This window comes from Vespula vulgaris, chromosome 12, assembly GCF_905475345.1.
Source record: "Vespula vulgaris chromosome 12, iyVesVulg1.1, whole genome shotgun sequence".
NCBI lineage: Eukaryota > Metazoa > Arthropoda > Insecta > Hymenoptera > Vespidae > Vespula > Vespula vulgaris.
The window spans coordinates 1,405,261-1,425,554 of NC_066597.1; the positions used below are offsets into that span (position 1 = coordinate 1,405,261).

The 20,294-nt window shown below is 36.3% G+C and overlaps 1 protein-coding gene across 2 annotated transcripts in view; it reads left to right on the top strand.

Moving 5' to 3' along the window:
- The window catches only part of LOC127067921 (pseudouridylate synthase RPUSD2-like), a 74,543-nt gene that overhangs the window by 37,726 nt on the left and 16,523 nt on the right, over window positions 1-20,294 (top strand). For both annotated transcript variants that reach the window (XM_051003364.1, XM_051003366.1), the window contains exons 3-4: window positions 11,524-11,628; window positions 14,968-15,055. In XM_051003364.1, coding sequence (XP_050859321.1) covers window positions 11,524-11,628; window positions 14,968-15,055 — 193 coding nt within the window. The remainder of the gene's footprint in view (window positions 1-11,523; window positions 11,629-14,967; window positions 15,056-20,294) is intronic.

Sequence of the window (20,294 nt, forward strand, 5' to 3'; positions counted from 1 at the left end):
TTTTAGGACAAATATATATATATATATATATATATATATATATATATATATATATATAAAGTGAAAAAAGAAAGAGTAACGTTTTGAAACTAGTTCAATAAAGTTATAATTATATATTCAAATTTTCGGTCAAATCCTTCGAGGAGTTTGCTATAAAATAACGTATATTAATAATTCGCATAATATTCCTCCAAGATCTTTTCAATGAGTCCTAGTTTACGCTTACTTATATAATAGCTAAATATATATATATATATATGTGTGTGTGTGTGTGTAAAAATAAAGAAAGAATAACGTTTTAAACTTAGTTCGATAAACTTATGTGTGTAAATATTCGGCGAAATTCTTCGAGGAGCTTGCTATAAAATAATGTATATTAATAATCCGCAAAATATTAATACAGTAACGATATATAATTCGTTCTTTTTTTCTAACGAGTTCTAATTAACGATTAGACGATTTCCATCTGATTGATATCGATTCTAATTAACGCTACTAATCTAATTCCAGTAACGTACTATCTTATATGAAATATTATATGTAATTATATACGTCGAGCGCGTGATTAATGCGATGAATATTTATAAAATATTAAATTTGACTTACGATCTCTCCTACGATGTTCACCTTTCTACGTCCAGATAACGACTACGAGCTGTTATTGATAATATTATACATCGTATAGAACGAACGACATAATACGAAGGATAAGAATGAGGAAGGACAAACAGTTTCCATAATGACATTGAACAATAAACATTACGCAAACTCACGCGAACGTTTTCGTAGAAATCCTTGATATTTTGTTTTGTTTATTAGAATTTCGTGGAAAATTTATTCTCCTTTGTAAATGATTGAATTCGTCCTTCGTATCTCCGTTCTCTTTTTCTTTTTCGTTTGTGTTATCGTTTCGTCGTCTCTTTCTTTTTTCTTTTCTTCGTTTTCTTCGATACAATTCAATTCAACTCGATTCAATCATTCAAGTTAATTAATTAATTAATTATATAATTAATTAGTTAGTTGTTTGAATTCCTATGTTGCATTTTAATCCGTGCTCGTTTCTACGTTTAGTATTTATATTATATATTTTATATACATACATCGCACATCCTTCTACCCCATCCCTAAATATGTGTATGAAAAATTAGTCGCGTGGTTAAAATGGTAAATAAAACGATATTAACGTTTGCATATAACGTCGCCTGCGTTACGATCGGCGCAACGATAATTTTGTAATTTAATTGAAATTAATTTCCGTACGGGCGTGTATATATCTATGTATGTGTATAGGGGTCTTCTCTCTTCCTCCCTCTTATCCCTTCTACCCTCATCGGTTCATGGAATACATATAATAATTTCACGTTTTCAACACGTACACCAATCTATTTTACTGTACTCCACTCTACTCATCTATGTATCTACATATATATGCATCTAATATCATATCGCGCATTATTTTACTCTTGCGAGTAATTATGAACGACCATTTAAACGATATATTAAATATTTAATTATATCGTATCGTTGACACGATTTTATTCGTTCGGAAGGTGTGAGATGATCAAATGTCAATCTTTGCCAGATTCGTTTTATTACGTGTATTTAAAAAAAGAGAGAGAGAGAGAGAGAGAGAGAGAGAGAGAGAGAGAGAGAGAGAGAGAGAGAGAGAGAGAGAGAGAGAGAGAGAGAGAGAGAGAGAGAGAGAGAGAGAGAGAGAAAACCATTAAATGAAGAATTATTTTTAAAGAATAATAAATAACGACAATCGATTATTATTTGATATTATTACGTATCACTATTATCGTTACGTGTATCAGAGATAACGTTTTAAACGAATTCGATTCGACGTGAAGATTTCATTCCTTCCTGTTTATTTTTTTTTTTTTTTAATATTTTTTCACTTTTTAAATGATAACAATTACAATCTGATATTTCTTAGAGTTGGATAGATAGACGATGTATACGATTAAATGAAAACTCGTCAATCGATCTAGACCGTGAACAAATTTTTCCAAAACACGAAGTACCGTATCCTGTAGAGTATTCTCCCTCCTCCTCCTCCTCCTCCTCCTCCTCCTCATCCTCCTTCTCTTCCTGTTCATTCTCCTTTTCATTTAGTTCTTGCTTCATACGTTATTCCGAGCCAACCACATATACATACATACATACATACATACGTACGTACGTACGTATATAAATACATAGATACACATGCATATAGATATACGTATTTCCTCCTACACACACGTTCACACATACAAAGAAATCCTGTGAAACTGTACAAGCAGGAGACGAGGCGTTACATCGCATCGTCGTTGTCGTTTTTCGCTAGGACGAGGAAATTAATTAAAACGTCTCGTTCTCTCTCTCTCTTTCTCTTTCTCTTTCTCTTTCTCTCTTTCTCTTTTTCTTTCTCTCTTTCTCTCTCGTATGTTATGACATCACTGCGACGTGTATACCCTAGCCAGAAGAGGAGAGAGGTAAAGAGGGAAATGAGAGAATCACAGGAATCCCGAAGGAATGCTGGCAGCCTTCGCGAAAGCTTTCGTTAAGCTTTCGCGAAGCTTTCGCGGCTTTCACGGTCGAATTTTCTCTCTCTTTTACTTTTCTTGTATAGCGTTATCTCTTTCCTTCTCGATACGATGTACCACATAGAGAGAAGAACGTTTTGTCGTAAACTAATCCCATTAGAAGGTTCACGTTGATTACCATGAGTCCTAATACTCGTCAACTAATATGGTTTCACATAAATTTTTGATCCGTCAATTACTATAAATACCGTCTCTGTTATTCGTTTAATAACGATCGAGAAAATTCTTCAAACTTAACGTAGAGATGATTTGTTATTAATTTTTTATTTTATTTTATTTTGATTTTTTATTTTATTGCTCCTTTTTCTTTTTTCTTCTTTTTTCATTTTTTTTTATTAAGATCGTTCGGCAATTTTAATTACTCGCTCGATGATAGCGTACGATAGTCGTAACAAAGAATCCGTTCTCCTATCATAATTTTATCTTCACGAAACATGATTAATAAGTTAGTCACGAATATTAGACACTCTTACCATTAGAACATCATGAACATTGAAACGTCAATTTAATATCAAACTCTACGTGGAACTTTTATTTTCTTCTCCTCTTTCTTTTTTCTTCTTCTTAGTCGAACCGTTCTTTTTTACCCCATATAAAATTCGACGGGCGCTAAGATTTAATTGGTATTACGACGAATATAACGAACCGGTTTGAAAAGTTAACAATGGAGAGTTAGAGGAACGGACGAAGCAGTTTTAAGCTTGATTTAACGTCATAATGGTTATATAATAAATATTTTACACAAAACGATGACGCATCCCGCAGTAAAAGTTTATTCATGTAGGATATAGATAGAGGTGCCCTCTTCTGGGTGGTGGTGGTAGTAATAGTAGTAGTGGTGTTCTGCACACCCAAACCATAGCCGTGAACGAATCGTAATGTGAAGTAGAATATACGTTCTGTCGACACGCAAGCCAGCCACCCACCCCGTGGTAGTATCCAACCATCCCCTGTACAACTTTCAACCACCCCATTCTCCACCACCTACCTTCTTTCCCCTTTCCTCTCCTCTTCTCTTCTCTTCTCTTCTCTTCTGTACTCTTCTCTCTTTCGTCTTTGTCTTTCCTGTTGGATTTGCGACGGCAGTCCACAGAGAGGAAGTACGGACACCGATCAAAAGGACATCGCGTGTTCTTCGCTCGTTTCGTGGCTTTACCCCTCTACTTTACTTCCTCTTTTTTCTTTCTTTCTTTCTTTCTTTCTCTTTCTTTTTCTCTTTCTCTTTCTTTACTGTTTTACTTTTTTCTTTTTTTATTTTCATCCCTAGTTCACCCACCAACCAACCCCTATTCTCTTTATCCCTCCAATCTTACTCACTCGTGTTTCACTTTTACTCTTCTCCCTTGTTCTCTTCTTTTCTCTCTCTGTCTCTCTCTCTCTCTCTCTATCTTTTTATCTCTTCAAAATACTTCGAAAAATGTATTCCCTTTTGGTCAATGATATTAACGTTTCATTTTATTATTTATATATATATATATATCTTCCTTTCCTTCATTATCCTTAGATCACACATGAACGCGTGCGAGACACTAGCTGGCCATTCCAATCGCGTGTTTCTAACTCATATCTACTTACACTACTTACTGAACTTCTATGAATTTCGTTTATTTACTTAATACCACGATTATCTTACCTGCCTATTCCCCTTTTGTCTCTTACACGCAATTCGGACAATGGAATAGTCGTTAATCCTCTTTTCTAAATCGAAACTGGTCAGTTCGACAATTCTTTTTTCCTTTCTTTTTTTTTTTAATATTATTATACATTGGTATAATAATGTTTACAGTTCTTCCTTGTCTCGTCTCTGTTCACACTTCGTTCACTTACCCCATAATCATTATAATATTAAATATCCAAGGGTTTGTAGAATGAACGTTCGAAAAAATTCTCTTTCTTTCTCTCTCTCTCTCTCTCTCTTTTCTTTTCTTTTCTTTTTTTTTTTCTTTAATTTTTTGACGGTTCCATTGTAAAATCCAACGAAATTTCAGATTAACTCGAGCGAGAAGCGTTGATTTCTATATTTTCCAAAGAGAAAATGTAAAGGAGGCATAGTACGGAATGGTGCATGGTGAAAGAAAAAGAAAATAAGGAAAAATAAAAGAAAGAAAGAAAAAGAGAGAGAGAGAGAGAGATGAAGAAAATAAGAGGTAGTGTTCTAGGCTAGAGAATAAAACGAGGGTTATACGGTAGGACTACGTTTAACTCGGTTTAACAGCTTCATGGATCAAAATGTGAACGGTACGACGAATCTGATTTGACAAGAAAAAGCCAAACTTTGTACTTTAAGAGAAAAGAGAAAGAGAGAAGAATATTCCAATAAAATTCGATTTCGTTGAACGATTAGATAATTCTCGATGGTATATTTACGCAGCATAGTTTATTTTTTCTTTCTTTCTTTGCTTTTTTTTTAATATATATATATATATATATATATCGAATATTTTCTGTCTGTCTATATAGCTTTTGGAATATCATTCTTTATGTTCTTTTCTATTTTTTTTATTTTTTTTTGTTTGTACAAATTACGTGATTCCACAAACCGGTCTTCTTTTTGTTCTCTATGTTTTTCTTTCACGCTTACACATCTATACATTCTCTCTCTCTCTCTCTCTCTCTCTCTTTTTCTCTCGTGGCTATTTATATGCACGTACATAACCGCATATTTCCGTCATGGACCACCGAACGGCATGCATAAGTTATCAGTCTCTAGGATTAATCTTTAAATTCGCGTTGGGGGGTATCGTCGAGCGATCCTGCGTGAAATTTTTTTTACATACCATTCTAATTCCCTCGACACTGACCGACCGACCGATCGACCGGTTGGTTCACTGGTCCAGAACCTCGAGAAAAAAAGGATGAAAAAATAAAAAAAATAAAAGAAAAAAGGAAGAGATTCTTCTACCACCCGCTATAGGAAAGAAGAAATTTCATTAAAAAAATATCAGGATTCGTCTGTGCACCTACGTTCGTTTCCAAAGTATATAGATATCGTATTATTGTACGTATTATTGTTCTTTGCGTGCTTGAATTCTTTTTCGTATTTTTCTTGTTTTCTTTTCTTTTTCCTTCTTTTCTTTTCTTCTTCTTCTTCTTCTTTTTTATTATTCTTCGTAATCCTATTATTTTCTTTACGACGAGATGGTCAAAGAACTTGGAGAAAACGTTTTATGAAAGTTTAAAAACTCTGTTGCGTTCTCGGTATTAACCGTGAAGAATACAGGACTACTATCTAATTCAAGAAGGTAACGCATATAAGTAGCTCGTTTAAATACAATGGAAATTTACCGTAAAGCCAAAGGGAAAACGAGATCGCTGATCCACAATTGATTTAGACAAGAGTTCTATGCCTGACGCGAACGTCAAGACACTTATAGATCTTCAAACGTGGCGAAACATCCAGCTGTTTTCGAATTAGCAAAGTTTTTTTCTTCTTCTTCTTTTTCTTTTTTATCCTTTTTTTTTTTTTTGCGACGACATGTGTTACTGATTGGCAGAAGCTCTACAAAAGCACGACAGTTTGCAGATACCAAAACTTTTTTAGTTTCCCTTCTTTTTACTCTTTTTTTTTTGTTATTTTTTTTTTTTTTTTATTTCTTCGTCCTTGGTCTCTCAGTAATAATATTAATAGAAAGATGATATCACTATAGAGAAATCAATTTCGTAATATCTCTAAGCCACATTTAGTGATATCTTTTTTACGTATTAACATATATATATATATATATATATATATATATATATATATATATATATATAAAAAAAAAAAAAAGTCACGGTCATTGCTTAATTAAACATACGGAATTTACCTTCGCAACGTTAAGAAAAACTTAAGAGAAACTTTGTAAAAGTTAGTAATTTTTATTATAAATAGCTTCATCTCTACCCGCGATCATATATATCCTCGGAAAAGAAAACTTATACCATTTAACATTATAAAATACGTAGGCTAAAACACAAAGAGGTCAGAGCGTTCGTTTATTAAAAGCTTTGTTGTTTTAAAAGTTCATTACTTATCTAGATGCTATCGGGATATATATATATATATATATATATATATATATATATATATGCGTGTGTGCGTACAAGTGTATACATGTACGTACTATGTACAAACGTTTAGGTGAATGAGCGAGTAGGTGGGTGGGTTTGGTTACGCGTGGGCGTATAAGAAGAAACGTTTAATAAAACTTACATTACACAAATTAGAAGAAAAGGAAAGGAAAGATAAATATTAACTGTCTCGCGTATTAGAGCTACGTTTTAATAACCGCAAGATAACGATTAAAGCAAACGAACTTGCAATTTCTATCGAAATCACTTTAAGATCGAAATTATAACATTAAAATATTTTTTTTTTTTAATTCATTGCTATTTTCTCTTTTTTTTTTCATTTTTTTTCTTTTTTTTTCTTTTTCTTCTTCTTCTTATCGCCGATCAAACACGTTTTTTTCGCTTAAATCATACAACTCTAGAGCTACATTTTATTAATAATCACAATATGGCGATTAAAGCAAACAAACATGCAATTTCGATCGAAATCGCTTTAAGATCGATGTATTCTACCATCAAGATGTATTTCCAAACTTATATTTTTATAATTATTTTCTCTATTCGTCTCGTTTCTTTTTCTTCTTCCTTTTTCCCTTCGATCGACAACCATATTCGTTCAAATCGTCGAGATCATACCGAAGCTACATTTCAATAATCACGATATGAATAAAGCAAAGATGCAATTCGAATAGAAGTCACTTTAAAACAAAGTTTATACCATCCGAAATATTTGTCTGATCTATTTCTACGATTACCTTTGTTTTTCTTTCTTTCTTTCTTTCTTTCTTTCTTTCTTTCTTTCCTTTTTAATCGCGTTAATCGCACATTTTTTTTCTTGCGATTGAAATCATATCAGAGTTAGTTACACTTTAATAATCACAACATAATGAATAAAGGCAAACATGCAATTTAAATGGAAGTCGCTAAGATCGAATTTATATACTGTGAAAAAAGATTTCTCCGACCTTACTACTGCTGAAAAGATATATTTTCTTTCCTCAATTTTTTTGTTTCTTTATTTTATTTTATTTTTTTCTTTCCTTCTTAATCGACAACCGCAAACTTTCTCGCCACAGTGAAATCCCTCTGATTGCTTATTCTCGGTGTAACACACGGTGCGCGACGAAACCGCATTGCTGACGACGCGCTTTTGCTCTTTCACGCGTGGCTCGTTCGTGGCATTTAATTACAAAAGAAGCTGCCTGGATGAACGAGGAGGATTCGAGGGTATTCGAGGGGTGATGGAGAGAGGTGTAAACGGGGGTAGTCGACAGGAGAAGTGGGGGTGGGTTTGAGAAAGGCGTTTGGAAGAGAGAGCTTGGCTTGGCCCATTAGGAAATGAGGTATTCCGTTCGTAACGAAACGCGACGACAAGAACGAGACATCGTGTAGCTTCGTATAATTTTTGTTTCTTCTGCTTTTGCTTCTGCTTCTGGTTCTTCTTCTCCTTCTTCTTTTTTTTTCTCTATTTTCTGTTTTCTGTTTTTTTTTCTGCTGCTTCTTCTCTTCTATCCTTTTCCTTCTCCTTCTTCTTTTCTCTTTTTCTCTTTTTCTCTTTTTCTCTTTTCCTTTTCCTTCTTTTTTTCACTCGTTTATTATATTCCTTTCCCTTGTCTCTACTCGCGCTTTCTCTCACACATAGAAATACATTTTCTTCTCTCTACTAAAACTCTACTATCGCCGCACGCTCGTTTTACTGCAAATTACTTGGAATTCCGATACCCGACGGATGGATGATGAAGTCGCATGAAAAATGACCGGACGCCTACTTTCCTTTTTTCTTGTTTTGTTTTGTTTTGTTTCGTTTTGTTTCTTTTTGCTTTTGCTTAACATCTATCTGATCCTAGTGTTTTGGGAAACAATAGGCGTGTTCTTTCTTCTCTCGTCGAAGACGACATTTTCTACGTCGGGATTTTTTTGATCATCGATCGTCGAATATAAATCAATTATTTATTTATTTATTTATTTTTTATTATCTATACACAGACACACAGATATTTAAATTATCGATTAATATTAAACATTATCATGAAAAAATATACTTCATTTGTACGACGTCGTCGAAAAACTTCGATAGAATTCTTCGACGTAAGTGCGTGTTGTCTTAAGCGTATAAATTTCTGCTCCATTAACGCCATTTACCTAATCATTTTCGCACCAACGGAGCGAAGAATTTTTCACCATCGTATTCGGGCCTTGTCATCGTCCTCCTCGTCCTCGTCCTCATCCTCCTCGTCCTTTTAACCGTCCTCGTTGTTAATTTCCAAAGTACCCCTTCGTATTACTACTCTAGGTTATCGAACTTAATGAAATAACAGAAAATTACGTTCGTAAATAAAATATAAAGATGCTTACATGTCATTAACAAATGTTTTCTATAATGAGAAAAAGAAGTACACGTTAATTCGTTGTGGACATTGATTAATGATTATCCTTTGCGAAAGAATAAAATGATAACGTATTATTCTTTTGCCATTCCTATTTTCGATGAAAAATGAATGGAGCATACTTGAACGGGTTCGTATAACGTGATAAAGGATCTTCTACGATCCACGCTTTTATGTCACGTTTAGATAAAGAATTATTGTAATAATTCACTTTTACGAATTGCTTCAGTCAATTCACCTAGATATTCCAGTTTGTAGCGAGGTTTCAGATCAAGAAGATAAATCACATCGCTTTTGATCAAGAAGTTTACTCGGTTGAAAGCTTACAGGATGTTATCCTATTTCATTTTCTTTCTTTCTTTCTTTCTTTCTTTCCTTCTTTCTTTTTTTCTTCGTCTCCTTTTTCTTTTACCATGATTTTTATTTTGTATTTATCCCTTCTTTATATTTCTTTTTTCCTTTTTCATTCATTTATCTTCCCTCACTTATTTAATTACAGAACAAGACGTGTCTTTGCGAGCTTTCTAAATAAGAGAGAGAGAGAGAGAGAGAGAGAGAGAGAGAGAGAGAGAAATCTTTTAAACGAGGAATTATTAAATCCTTTCCACGAAATTTCTGGATTTTTTGATCCGTTTTGTTTTTTTTTTTTTTTTTTAATAACGAAAGAATCTTTATTCCCAGAGAAATTCACGCGGCACAAAACTTTGATAGAATACGAAAGGAAAATGACAGGATACGCGGTTCGATGCTAATAATCGATCCGATCGGACGTAGTATCTGACAGTGGAACGATGACAATTATTGTCCGACGGGTTCACCAACAATTTATCATACCGAAGCAACGTGTCGAAGTACGAATGGAACGTCGTTAATCTCGTGGACAATACTGAGGTATCACTGCGTGGTCGATTTTGCGCCATTTTATACTTTCTAAATATAAGAAGAAAACAAGAACCGAAGAGAAACGGAAATATTTTTCAAAAGGAATAATAATCGATGGCGCTGGATTGTTGGTTGTTGCGTTGCTTTGCTTTGCTTTGAAAAAGTTCTGTTTGAAAGAGGAATACGATAAATAAGTCGGAATCGTGTAAAAAGGGAAAAATAAGAAAAAAAAAAGAAAATAAAAAACAAAAGGAGAAAGTTCTGTTTGAAAAAGGAATAAGATAAATAAGTTGGAACCGTTAAAAAAGAAAAGAAAAAAAGACAAGACAAAAAATTAAAAAAATAGAAATAAAAGAAAAGAAAAGAAAAGAAAAGAAAAGAAAAGAAAAGGAGAAAGGAAGAAAAATAAGTGGATGAAAAAGGAAAAAGAAATATATGTATATGATAGCAGGACAAAGGATTTTCCCTCTCTCTCTCTCTCTCTCTCTCTGTCTTTCTTCGAGGAATACGATGGGGGTATTGATTTTGGAAGGAACGTGTGTTCCTCCTCGCTCGCTAGGAGGGTTTGTAGAGTCTCCGGTCTCTGTGCTGTGGTAGGTTCGTAGGTCGAGGGGCTAAGTCGCGTTTCTTGCTCTTTTCACGGAACGGCATTTCTTGACGAGCGTTGGCGTTGGGCTATGGGGGAAGGATAGAAGCAGAGCTAGGGTGGAAAGAGAGAGCACCGCAATGCAGGCAAGGGCGTTGTCAGGGGCGACCCTAGCGACCGTGAGGCCTCATTCGCACCGAACCGAACGAACCAACCACGACCGACTGCGAATCGCAGTCGAAGAAATAATTGCCGACGAATGTAGTACTAATAAAACTTTTCCCTCGACCAAAGTCGACTTCGATCCGATGACTGTTCATTTCGTTTGGGTCATTCATCGTTCCTTTTCATAGGTCTCAACAATCTTACGCAGAATTTCCGATCGTGGGCTAGACGAGGAAGAGAAGAGGGTCGGTTTATTTCCTCAAATGAAAATATCGTTGTACCGACACCGATCTCTCTTTCTCTGTCGTTCGATCTCTTTGGTATTCGTCATCGTTCCATCGTCGTCGTTATCCTCAGGAATGGGATTTTAATGTTCACTAAAAAATCCCATTTGGATTTGTCAAAATGTATTTATATCGACGTATTATAGACCTATCAACAAATTTATAACGTCTAATAAAATTTGTCGACGGTTTTATAAAGACCGACGGTATGTAAAAATAAACATTTTATTAACACCTGGTTGCATCTGTAGCGAAACGTTGCCAATTCGCTTCTCGCCTGACCTACGAGGCCAATTGTAACGAACCAATAATTATCTTACGAAAAAGAAAAAAAAAAAAGAACATAATACCATATTGCTCATAATGATTGGTTTAATACGTCAGAGACAAAGTATGTACGTTATGTCGTCCGACGTAATCGAACTTGTATCACTTTTATTAGCGGAAAATGAAAAAAAAAAAAGAAAATGTTTCCGCTAATAAACGCTACGGCCACGCACGCGGAGCCCACTATATCCCACGTCCTCGTATATCAACGTGTTAATTATATACAAATTTTTCCTCGATATTTGTTTCAGATCGATTTGAAGCCCCTTCGCGAAACAACGATACCACTGCCCGCCTCGAAGGTTACGGAAAAACGAAAAGCCGAGGAGGCCGATACCAGCAAGGACTTGAAAAAGGTGAATATTGTAATAATGACAAATTTATAAAATCTCGAACTCCCCACCACCACGTTCGAATTCTCCCACTCCAACCACTCACTCACCCACCACCCCCTACCCCAAGTACAAGAATTAGACCAATCGAATTGGAAATCAACGCTATGATATCATCGTGTATAATAGCGAAAGACGCTTTGCTCTTGCGTAATAGCCTTAATGCTCGCATACCGTGCGAGACGAGGCTTTTGTAATGGGGTAACGGCTAGTAGCGAGCGCCAAAGCTTTCAGTAACGTCACTCGGGCAAACACTGGGCAAACACAAATCGTAGATACACGACATAGCCCAGATATCTCTATATACACGCCTACAACGTATAAAACAACGTTCGTATAAAACAACGACGAATTTCGTTAGATCCTAAAACAGAACAGAAATGAAAAAAAAAAGAGAGAGAGAGAGAGAGAGAGAGAGAAAAAGAACGAAAGAAAAATCGTACGCTTTTTCTCCGACACTTAAGCGGATCCTAAAATAAGAGTACATGGTCAAGTAATGAAGATCCCGTTGAGTCGATCCGATTTACTTTGGCCATCCTCTTTCTCTCTCTCTTTGAAAAGTACAGGTCCACGAATTTGTCCTGTTATAAAAGTGTACCTATTTTGGAGCGCGGCATTAGTGAGCCAGCAAAACTCGGTAGCAGCACGTGGATAGACGATAAAACGTACGTAACAGGTTTGGAATGGATCGTGCAGAGAGATAAAGATGGAGAGAGAGAGAGAAAGAGAGAGAAAGAGAGAGAAGTGAACGTGTATTTTGGTCCGACTCTCGTCGATATTTGACGTACGTGGCAGCGGCGACGAGCGACGCTCGACGCCACGATGCCCGTCCTCATTAATCTGCGCCGCTGTCGTCATTAACGAAATAAACGCCCAAGAAAACGCTCACGCCCTCCTAACCGTGCACTATTGCCGCCGTGCTACACGCTGCTCTCGCTTTGAAATACGAGTTACGACCGTTATTAACGGCACTGATGTTTTTTTTCCTCTTCTTTTCTTTCCTTTCTTTTTTCTTCTTTTTCTCGTTTTTTGGAATCTTTAAATTGAGAGAGAGAGAGAGAGAGAGAGAGAGAGAGAGAGAGAGAGAGAGAGAGAGAGAGAGGGAGAAAATAAAACAGTGTCGATTTCGATGGATTTTGTCCAAACGAATCCATCCGTTTTTCCTTTTGGTCTTTTATCTTACAAGATTTAATTAAGTATTCTCAACCTTAAGATCTCTCTTTCTTTCTCTCTCTTTCTCTCTTTCTTCTTCTTCCTCTTTCTCTTTCTCTCTCTCTCTCTGTCTTTTTCTTCCCCTTTTCTCTAGTTCCAACGAAGTCGAGTACTAATTTGTAGACCAACCACCGACATTTACTTTTTTAACGTAACCGAGGAAGTTTCTACCAGCTCGGCTGCTAACTCGAGATCCCGTCGAAATTAATTGCTTAGGGTACTTGTTAAAGTCTTGAGGATGGTACGCTCTCGCTAAGGAGGGACCCGTTACGCTACCTCCTACCTGTCCGTTAATCGTTTCAAAGACGGGTTTATATAAAACTAGAGATGAACTTGACGCGACGTTCTCTATCTCTATCTCTATCTCTATCTCTATCTCTATCTCCGTGTATATTTATCTTTACTTCCCCGTTGAAGTAATTCGTGAAAGATGATGGTAATAAAAATAAAAGAGGATAAGATATACAGAGAGACAGAGACAGAGATAAAGAAAATGTAGTCGAGGACATGATACGATGCTTGAATCCTCGTTTCACGTCTTTCCAAATTGATTTAAAGCTGAAATCTCCGAAGCTTTAATCCGTTAAATCTCTACGTTTCAACGTATATCCTTTCTCCCTCAGCCACCCCTTCAGTTCCGCTACCAGTGCCACTACCACTACCACTACCAACATCACCATCTCCTTCTACTCCTCCCATTGATATTTCTATCGGTTGCACAGCAACAGGCAACTACTACTACTGTATACCCGGGGACAGGTATAAAAAAAAATCCACTCAGATTTAAATTTGTATGCTCGCGAGATGATTTGTATGTCGATGATGTACCACCCTCAACTCTTCCCTCGTTCCTCACCAACCTCCATTCCACCCCTATTTATATATCTTCTCCGGTTCTCTGGAATGCGAGATCATAGTGCTCGAGACGAGAATTTACAAGATATGCACGCACAACGTACATACACATACACGCTGTTGCTCTCGCTTTTACTCTTACTCTTACTCTTACTCTCTCTCTCTCTCTCTCTCTCTCGTTCTCACTCTCGTTCTTGCTCCATGAAATCCTCTTATTCGCGAAGTGCTTATATTGATATAACGCACGGTAAGAAGAAGAGTATCAGTAACAGAAACGATTCAGAATGACATCAACAGCAACAGCAACAGCAACAGCGTGGCGCGTGCAGGACGAGGAAAGCAAAAGCCCTCTCGAAGCTGTGAAAGCGGCGAGACAGGGTATAGGAGGAGCTCGATGTCAGCTGTATGAGTGAAAGAGAGAGAGAGAGAGAGAGAGAGTTCGAGGGTAGTGGAGGTCGAAAGGGAGGGAACTTTCATGGCCGGTCGATACAGCCGAAACTCCAGAACGTTGGAGTCGCCGAGTGGCGCGAAGATTCTTGCGCTCCGAAATCATCAAATCTTTCGTTCGAACGTTCATACGTTTCCTACGTTCGTTCGTGTTTATCTATCGAGAAGTCCGATGGAACTCGTCGGATATAGATACCCAACGGAAGCTGTAACTTATTTCGAGAAATGGGTTTGTTTGTTTGAAAAAGAAACAAAAAAAAAGGGAAAAAAAGAAGAAAAGAGAAAAAAATTCTACGGCAATTCTTACCTACTCGCTCGTTTTTTCTTTTTTCTTTTTTTTTTTTCGTAGTAGTTTTCTCTCCTTTTTTTTTATCACACCGTTCGAACGGAATTAAGATTTTCAAGAGGATTGATTGCTTAATCGATTCGAAAAGATAGTTCGTAGATATTCTATTTGAATCAATCCTTTTAGAATAGCTTTTCTAATGAATAAGTTTGTCAATTGATTATTAGATTAGAATCAAGATTATTCCATGATTATCGAGAATTTTTTGATTTCTTTTTTTCTTTCTTTCTTTCTTTCTTTCTTTCTTTTGTTTCGTTTTATTCGTTTTAATCCCCGACGAGTAGTTTATCTCGAGAAGGGAATCGTAAGATTGTATTACTATTCTTATCGCATTTTTGTGTCTCGTAGCAGTGTCCGTTTCCCTTAGTCTGTTCCTTCTTCTACTTCTTCTGCTCATTTATTTGACCTCTCACGCATCACTATTCGGGTGCTTTCTGTTTCAGGCGAAATTGGAAACGAAAGCATTGAAAGCAAAGAGGCCAGGATTCACCGACGAGCGTTACAATGAGACTAGCTATTACGTGGAAAACGGTCAGTATCACTTTTCCAGTTATATAATTCCTTTCAGAAATGTTTTTTTCTAAATCTTCGAGAAGATTAGATGTATTATATAGATGTTATATCATATACGATCATAACGTGTCACTGTTTATTAACGACGTATTTGGCGATTAAGCGTGCTCGTTGTTTATACAAAAATACAGAATAATAAAAAGAAAAGTAGAGAAAATCAATACCATAAATGATAACCAATCAATACATAATACCATGCGAAATCTAATGATAGCTCGTAGAATTTAGGACTTAGACTATCTAACAATGTGTATACATACATATATATATATATCCTTCCATTTTTTTCCCAAGATTAAAAGCCGACATTACGAACGTAACCCATCGAAAAGCCCTACGAGATCGAGAAACAAACGTTCGAGGATATAAACATTCGACGTTTCAGCCACTTCAAGGGATAGAATTATCGACGTTTCTCGTCGATAGGGAGGGTGGGTGAAGGGGGAGGATCGATGATTCGATAGTTAGACTCGCTCGTACTGATGCTCATTATTGCGAGTTAAAGTTGCATCCACGATAACAGGATCGGCTGCTAACAGGTGCGGAAACAGAGAAAGAGCTAGAACGAGAATGGAGGATGCGCAAGACTACTACGATTCAGACTGAGAGAAAGAGAGAGAGAGAGAGAGAGAGAGAGAAAGAGTAGATTCGCGAAAGAGCAAAGAAAGACGGATGAACAGAGGGTAGTATCGATCGAATATTTAGACTGGTGGATGGCATATCGACAACCGATATCTGCTCCACATTCGAATAATAGACTCGCACGGCTGACGACGCGCTGCCTGGGCATCCTCCAGACACTTCTCTTTCCGACGAAACAAAGACCTATTAATGCCACTCGAAAGATACACCCTCACCTATTGCCCACTTGCACCTTTTCCAACCTTGGCTCTCTATCGTCTTGGTCGACTTGCCATGGTTTGGTCAGTCATTCCCTTTCTATCTCTATTTCTCTCGTTCTCTGTGTACGTTCTTTAGCGCTTCTTTTAGCAATCCTTGCAAGGCTAAAGCAAGCTTTAGGTTAGTTACATTCCAGGGAGGTTTCGTGAGCCTCGACGATGTACGATCGGCTTCTCGAGGGCAATGTGTGTATCTATCTATCTATCTGTCTGTATATGTATATATATATATATATATAATATATATATATATATATATATATATATATATATAGTACGTAGGATATCTACAGATATAGTATAAAACGGATGGAGGAACCTCTACGTGATTTAAATCTAGATCCGATCCTATCTCGAGCGAGCAAGTCGAGCGTACGTTATCGAGCCGTGAAATCCCAAGTCTTGGTAATTCGGCCTCTCCTTTTCATCCACCTAGGCAGCGCTTCGTCTTCTTTTCTGACTTCTTCGAGTGTATGTGTGAAAGAGAGAAATAGAGAGAGAGAGAGAGAGAAGTCCTCGTGTGCGCCAGAGGCGATGGATAGGAAAATCACGAAGCTTTCTCTTCGAAGTGAAGGCGCGAGTTTGCCGGTTGATGGCGGCCATGTTGTATTCTTATTACTATCGAAGTAAGGGCTGCCAGCACGTTCTTTCATCGAGGCTATCGTACGACTCGCCAAGAATTCTTTTTCCCCTCGGGAGATCGAACTGGTAAAGAAAGAGAGACAGAAAAAGAGAGACAGAGAGAGGGAGGAGATTTAGAGGGTGGAAGAGAAAGAGAAGCTTTCTATCCTGTATTACCTTTATACTCAAAAGAAGGTATACCCGTTAATATCGCAGGAAACTCAACGTCCCTCGTCCAAGATCCTTCCTTTTTCCGTAATATCGAGACGAGGAGATCGACAAAGCTTTCGCAAACGCTTGTTTTCTCGTTTTATTCGTTTCCTCGAGTTGTCGTCGATCGTTTTCTATATATATATATATATATAAATATAAAAATAAATATATATGTATGTATGTATGTGTATATATAGATATCTGTGTACGTCTTCTTTTTCTTTCATTTTTTTCTTTTTTTTTTTGTTCTTTTTATTTTATTTTCTTCCTTCCTTTCTTTCTTTCTTTCTTGCTTTCTTTTTTTTCTTTACTTCTTTCTTTCCCTTTCTATCTATCTTCGAAGCTTTGAGACGAGGATACCTCAAAGATGACGCGTCCTTTCTGATGACCATGCATTTTATCGATTCTAAAAGGGAAGAATAATAAAGAAGGGGAGATAAAGAGGAAGAGAAAATAGAGAGAGAGAGAGAGAGAAAGAGATGTCTCTTTCAATTAGCGATTCTGAATAAACATAATCTAGATCTTTATGAAAAATTACGTTGAAATCCATGCCGATCCCTTTTACCTTCTCAACCCACTCCCTCGCCCTCTTAGTAATTATTGAAAATAAATTCTTCAAAATTCAATCGCGATGATATTGAAGAACGACCATTCCTTTATACATATATATACACACACACATATACACACACATATATATATATATATATACAACAACCACGAGATTAAAATAATAATCGATAACAAACGCGATCTCTACGAAAAGCAAGAGAATAGATAAAAGCTGTGTTCTATTCTCGACGAAAAGTGGATAGGTGGGAGGTTGAGGGAGGGGGTTAAAAAGGATGCAGAGGACAGGGATGGTGAGAGCAAGTGGGGAAGGAGATAGGACAGAAAAAAAAATATACAGAACGCGTATGGTTGGTCATCGTATATGTGTGTGTGTATGTATGTATGTATGTGTGTGTGTATCAATACGCGAGACCAATGGAATCTTCCAAAGCTATACTATATCGTCGTACACAGCTTTTGTCCGCGTCCCTGGCGATCAGCGTACTGATTTAATAAAGCCCCCTTTTGTTTTCTTCCTCCTATCGGGAGATAGAACACGACTGGTGGTGGGATTTAAGCGAAATCTTCTCTCTCGCTTTGCAAGGTGTATGCGTGACCCAGAATCGCAAAAATTACGTACTAACAGTTTTGGCTCGAACGTTGCAAAACGTAACGGCCCGGAAAGATATCAAAGAGCAAACGATCTAATTTATTTTTCTCTCTCTCTCTCTCTCTCTCTCTCTCTCTCTCTCTCTCTCTCTCTCTCTCTTCGTCGAACGAGTAAAATATTTTTTTTTTCGTCCGCGTGACATGACCATTATTAAAGTAAATAAATGTATGAATGAAAGTTCGGTGATTGAAAACGAAAACGAAATTTTTCCCTAGACTTTTTGTCTTCCTTTTTTTATTTTTTTTTTTTAATCTAAAAAGGGGCAACAATTTCCTTTCTTTCATAGTCTTTCTCTCTCTCTCTCTCTATCTTTCTTTTTGTATAGTATTATTACATAAATAAATGAATAAATGAAGCTTGATTCGATAAAAAAGAATTCTTCGCTTAACGCAATATTTTTCCATCTAAAAAAACTACAATCTTTTTTTCTCCTTTTACAATCACTTTGTCTCTCTCTCTCTCTCTCTTTCTCTCTATCTATCTATCTCCTTCTTTCTTTCTTTGTACAGTATTACTAAATAAATAACTAAAACTTGATTGAAAATAAAAACGAACTTTTCGCTAGACCTAATGTTTTTCTATCTTTAAAAAGGAACAATTTTCTTTCTTTTATATTCTTTCTCTCTCTCTCTCTCTCTCTCTCTCTCTCTCTGCCTCTCCCCTTACCAATTTTCATTCCATCGAAATATCAAAGCATGGACGCAACACGAAGCACGTATTCTCTCAATTCATGCGGTGTAATCGCCCGCGAGCAAGCCGAGGTGAATCTCTCGACGACGATCGTTTTCAAACGAGTGTCCGGTTATGCGAGCTTCATATTCTCGCGCCAATTCTTTTTCTTTTTTTGTTTGTTTGTTCATTCGCTCGTTCGTTCTTTCGTTCATTCATTCGTTTATTTTCCTTCCTTCCTTCCTTCCTTCCTTCCTTCTTCATACTGTTTCTTTTTTGTTTTCTCTCTCTCTCTCTCTCTCTCTCTCTCTCTCTCTCTCTCTCTGTTTTTTCCTTTTTTTTCTTTTTCTTTACCTTCTTTCTTTATTCGAAAGTCTACGTTCTCTATTCGCGAAACTTGACTCTGAAGTGTGAGTACGTGAGGGGTGAACACAGGCACACGAGTGTTCACTGTTCATCCACTGGAAGAGAAGGCTTTGTACTCTACGCGGCCACTCCCACTACTTCTTCCTGCTAGCAAGTGATAAAAGTCGATCGGTAGGCAGACATCATCGTTTAAGCTGTTAAGAACCTAGCACGATTCTTCTCAACGTTTAAATTCTCTACTCTACTCCACTCTTCTCTTCTCTACTCTTTTCTTCTTTATCGTACCTTTTTTTCTTTTTCTTTTCTTTTTTCTCTCAGTTCGACTTTGTCTGACACACGTTGAAAATTAGTACGAAAAGATTCGTTTGTTTATTCGCGAACTAGATGATTTGATTTACGTAATATCTTGCAAAGGTTGTTCTTATTTCTTTTTATATAATGATATATAATGATTCAAAAGATATCCGATGATCGTGATTTAGAAAATATATCGGACATCGAAAAAAAGGATTAGTCAAATTATTGAATCTGGTTTCGATAAAGGCGAATCTCAAATATTAAGAATACATTAACTCGATCTCCCTTTACATCAGAGTTATATTCTTAAAAGTTAGATTAACGAAATTTATTTATTTATATCAAATAATTTAACCCAGTCGATGTCGATGCAAAATTAAAAATTAACTCAGCCCTTTTGACAATCACATTTATAACCTTTCCGATAAAGAAATTTCATCTCAAATATTAAATAGACATTGTAGATGGTATCCACAAGGTATCATGAATTTTACACAAGCGAGAAGATTATTCTTCGTTCGCGTATACATATTTTTCACCCTTTCTCTCTCTCTCTCTCTCTGTTTTTCTTATGGAATAGAAAAGAGATATACGGAGTTTCTTTCCTTTGATCTTCTAAGTTTTCTTTCATATTATAAATTGTTCCTCGACGAAGAGTTAGTTGGATCTTTCATGAATGTCGACACGATAAAATTCTAAAGTCTATAATTTTTTATAATAGATCGAAAATGACGGATAATTACAAATGTTTATCCGGGGAAAAAAAGGAAAAGAAAAAATAGACGAAGAAACGTTCAGAAGATAAATTCTAACCCTTTCGGAAGCTGATACTGCAATTAAGAGTAGTTACTTATTTCTCTTTCTCTTCGTGATTCTCATTTAACGAATTTCGTTGAAAGTTACATGATAT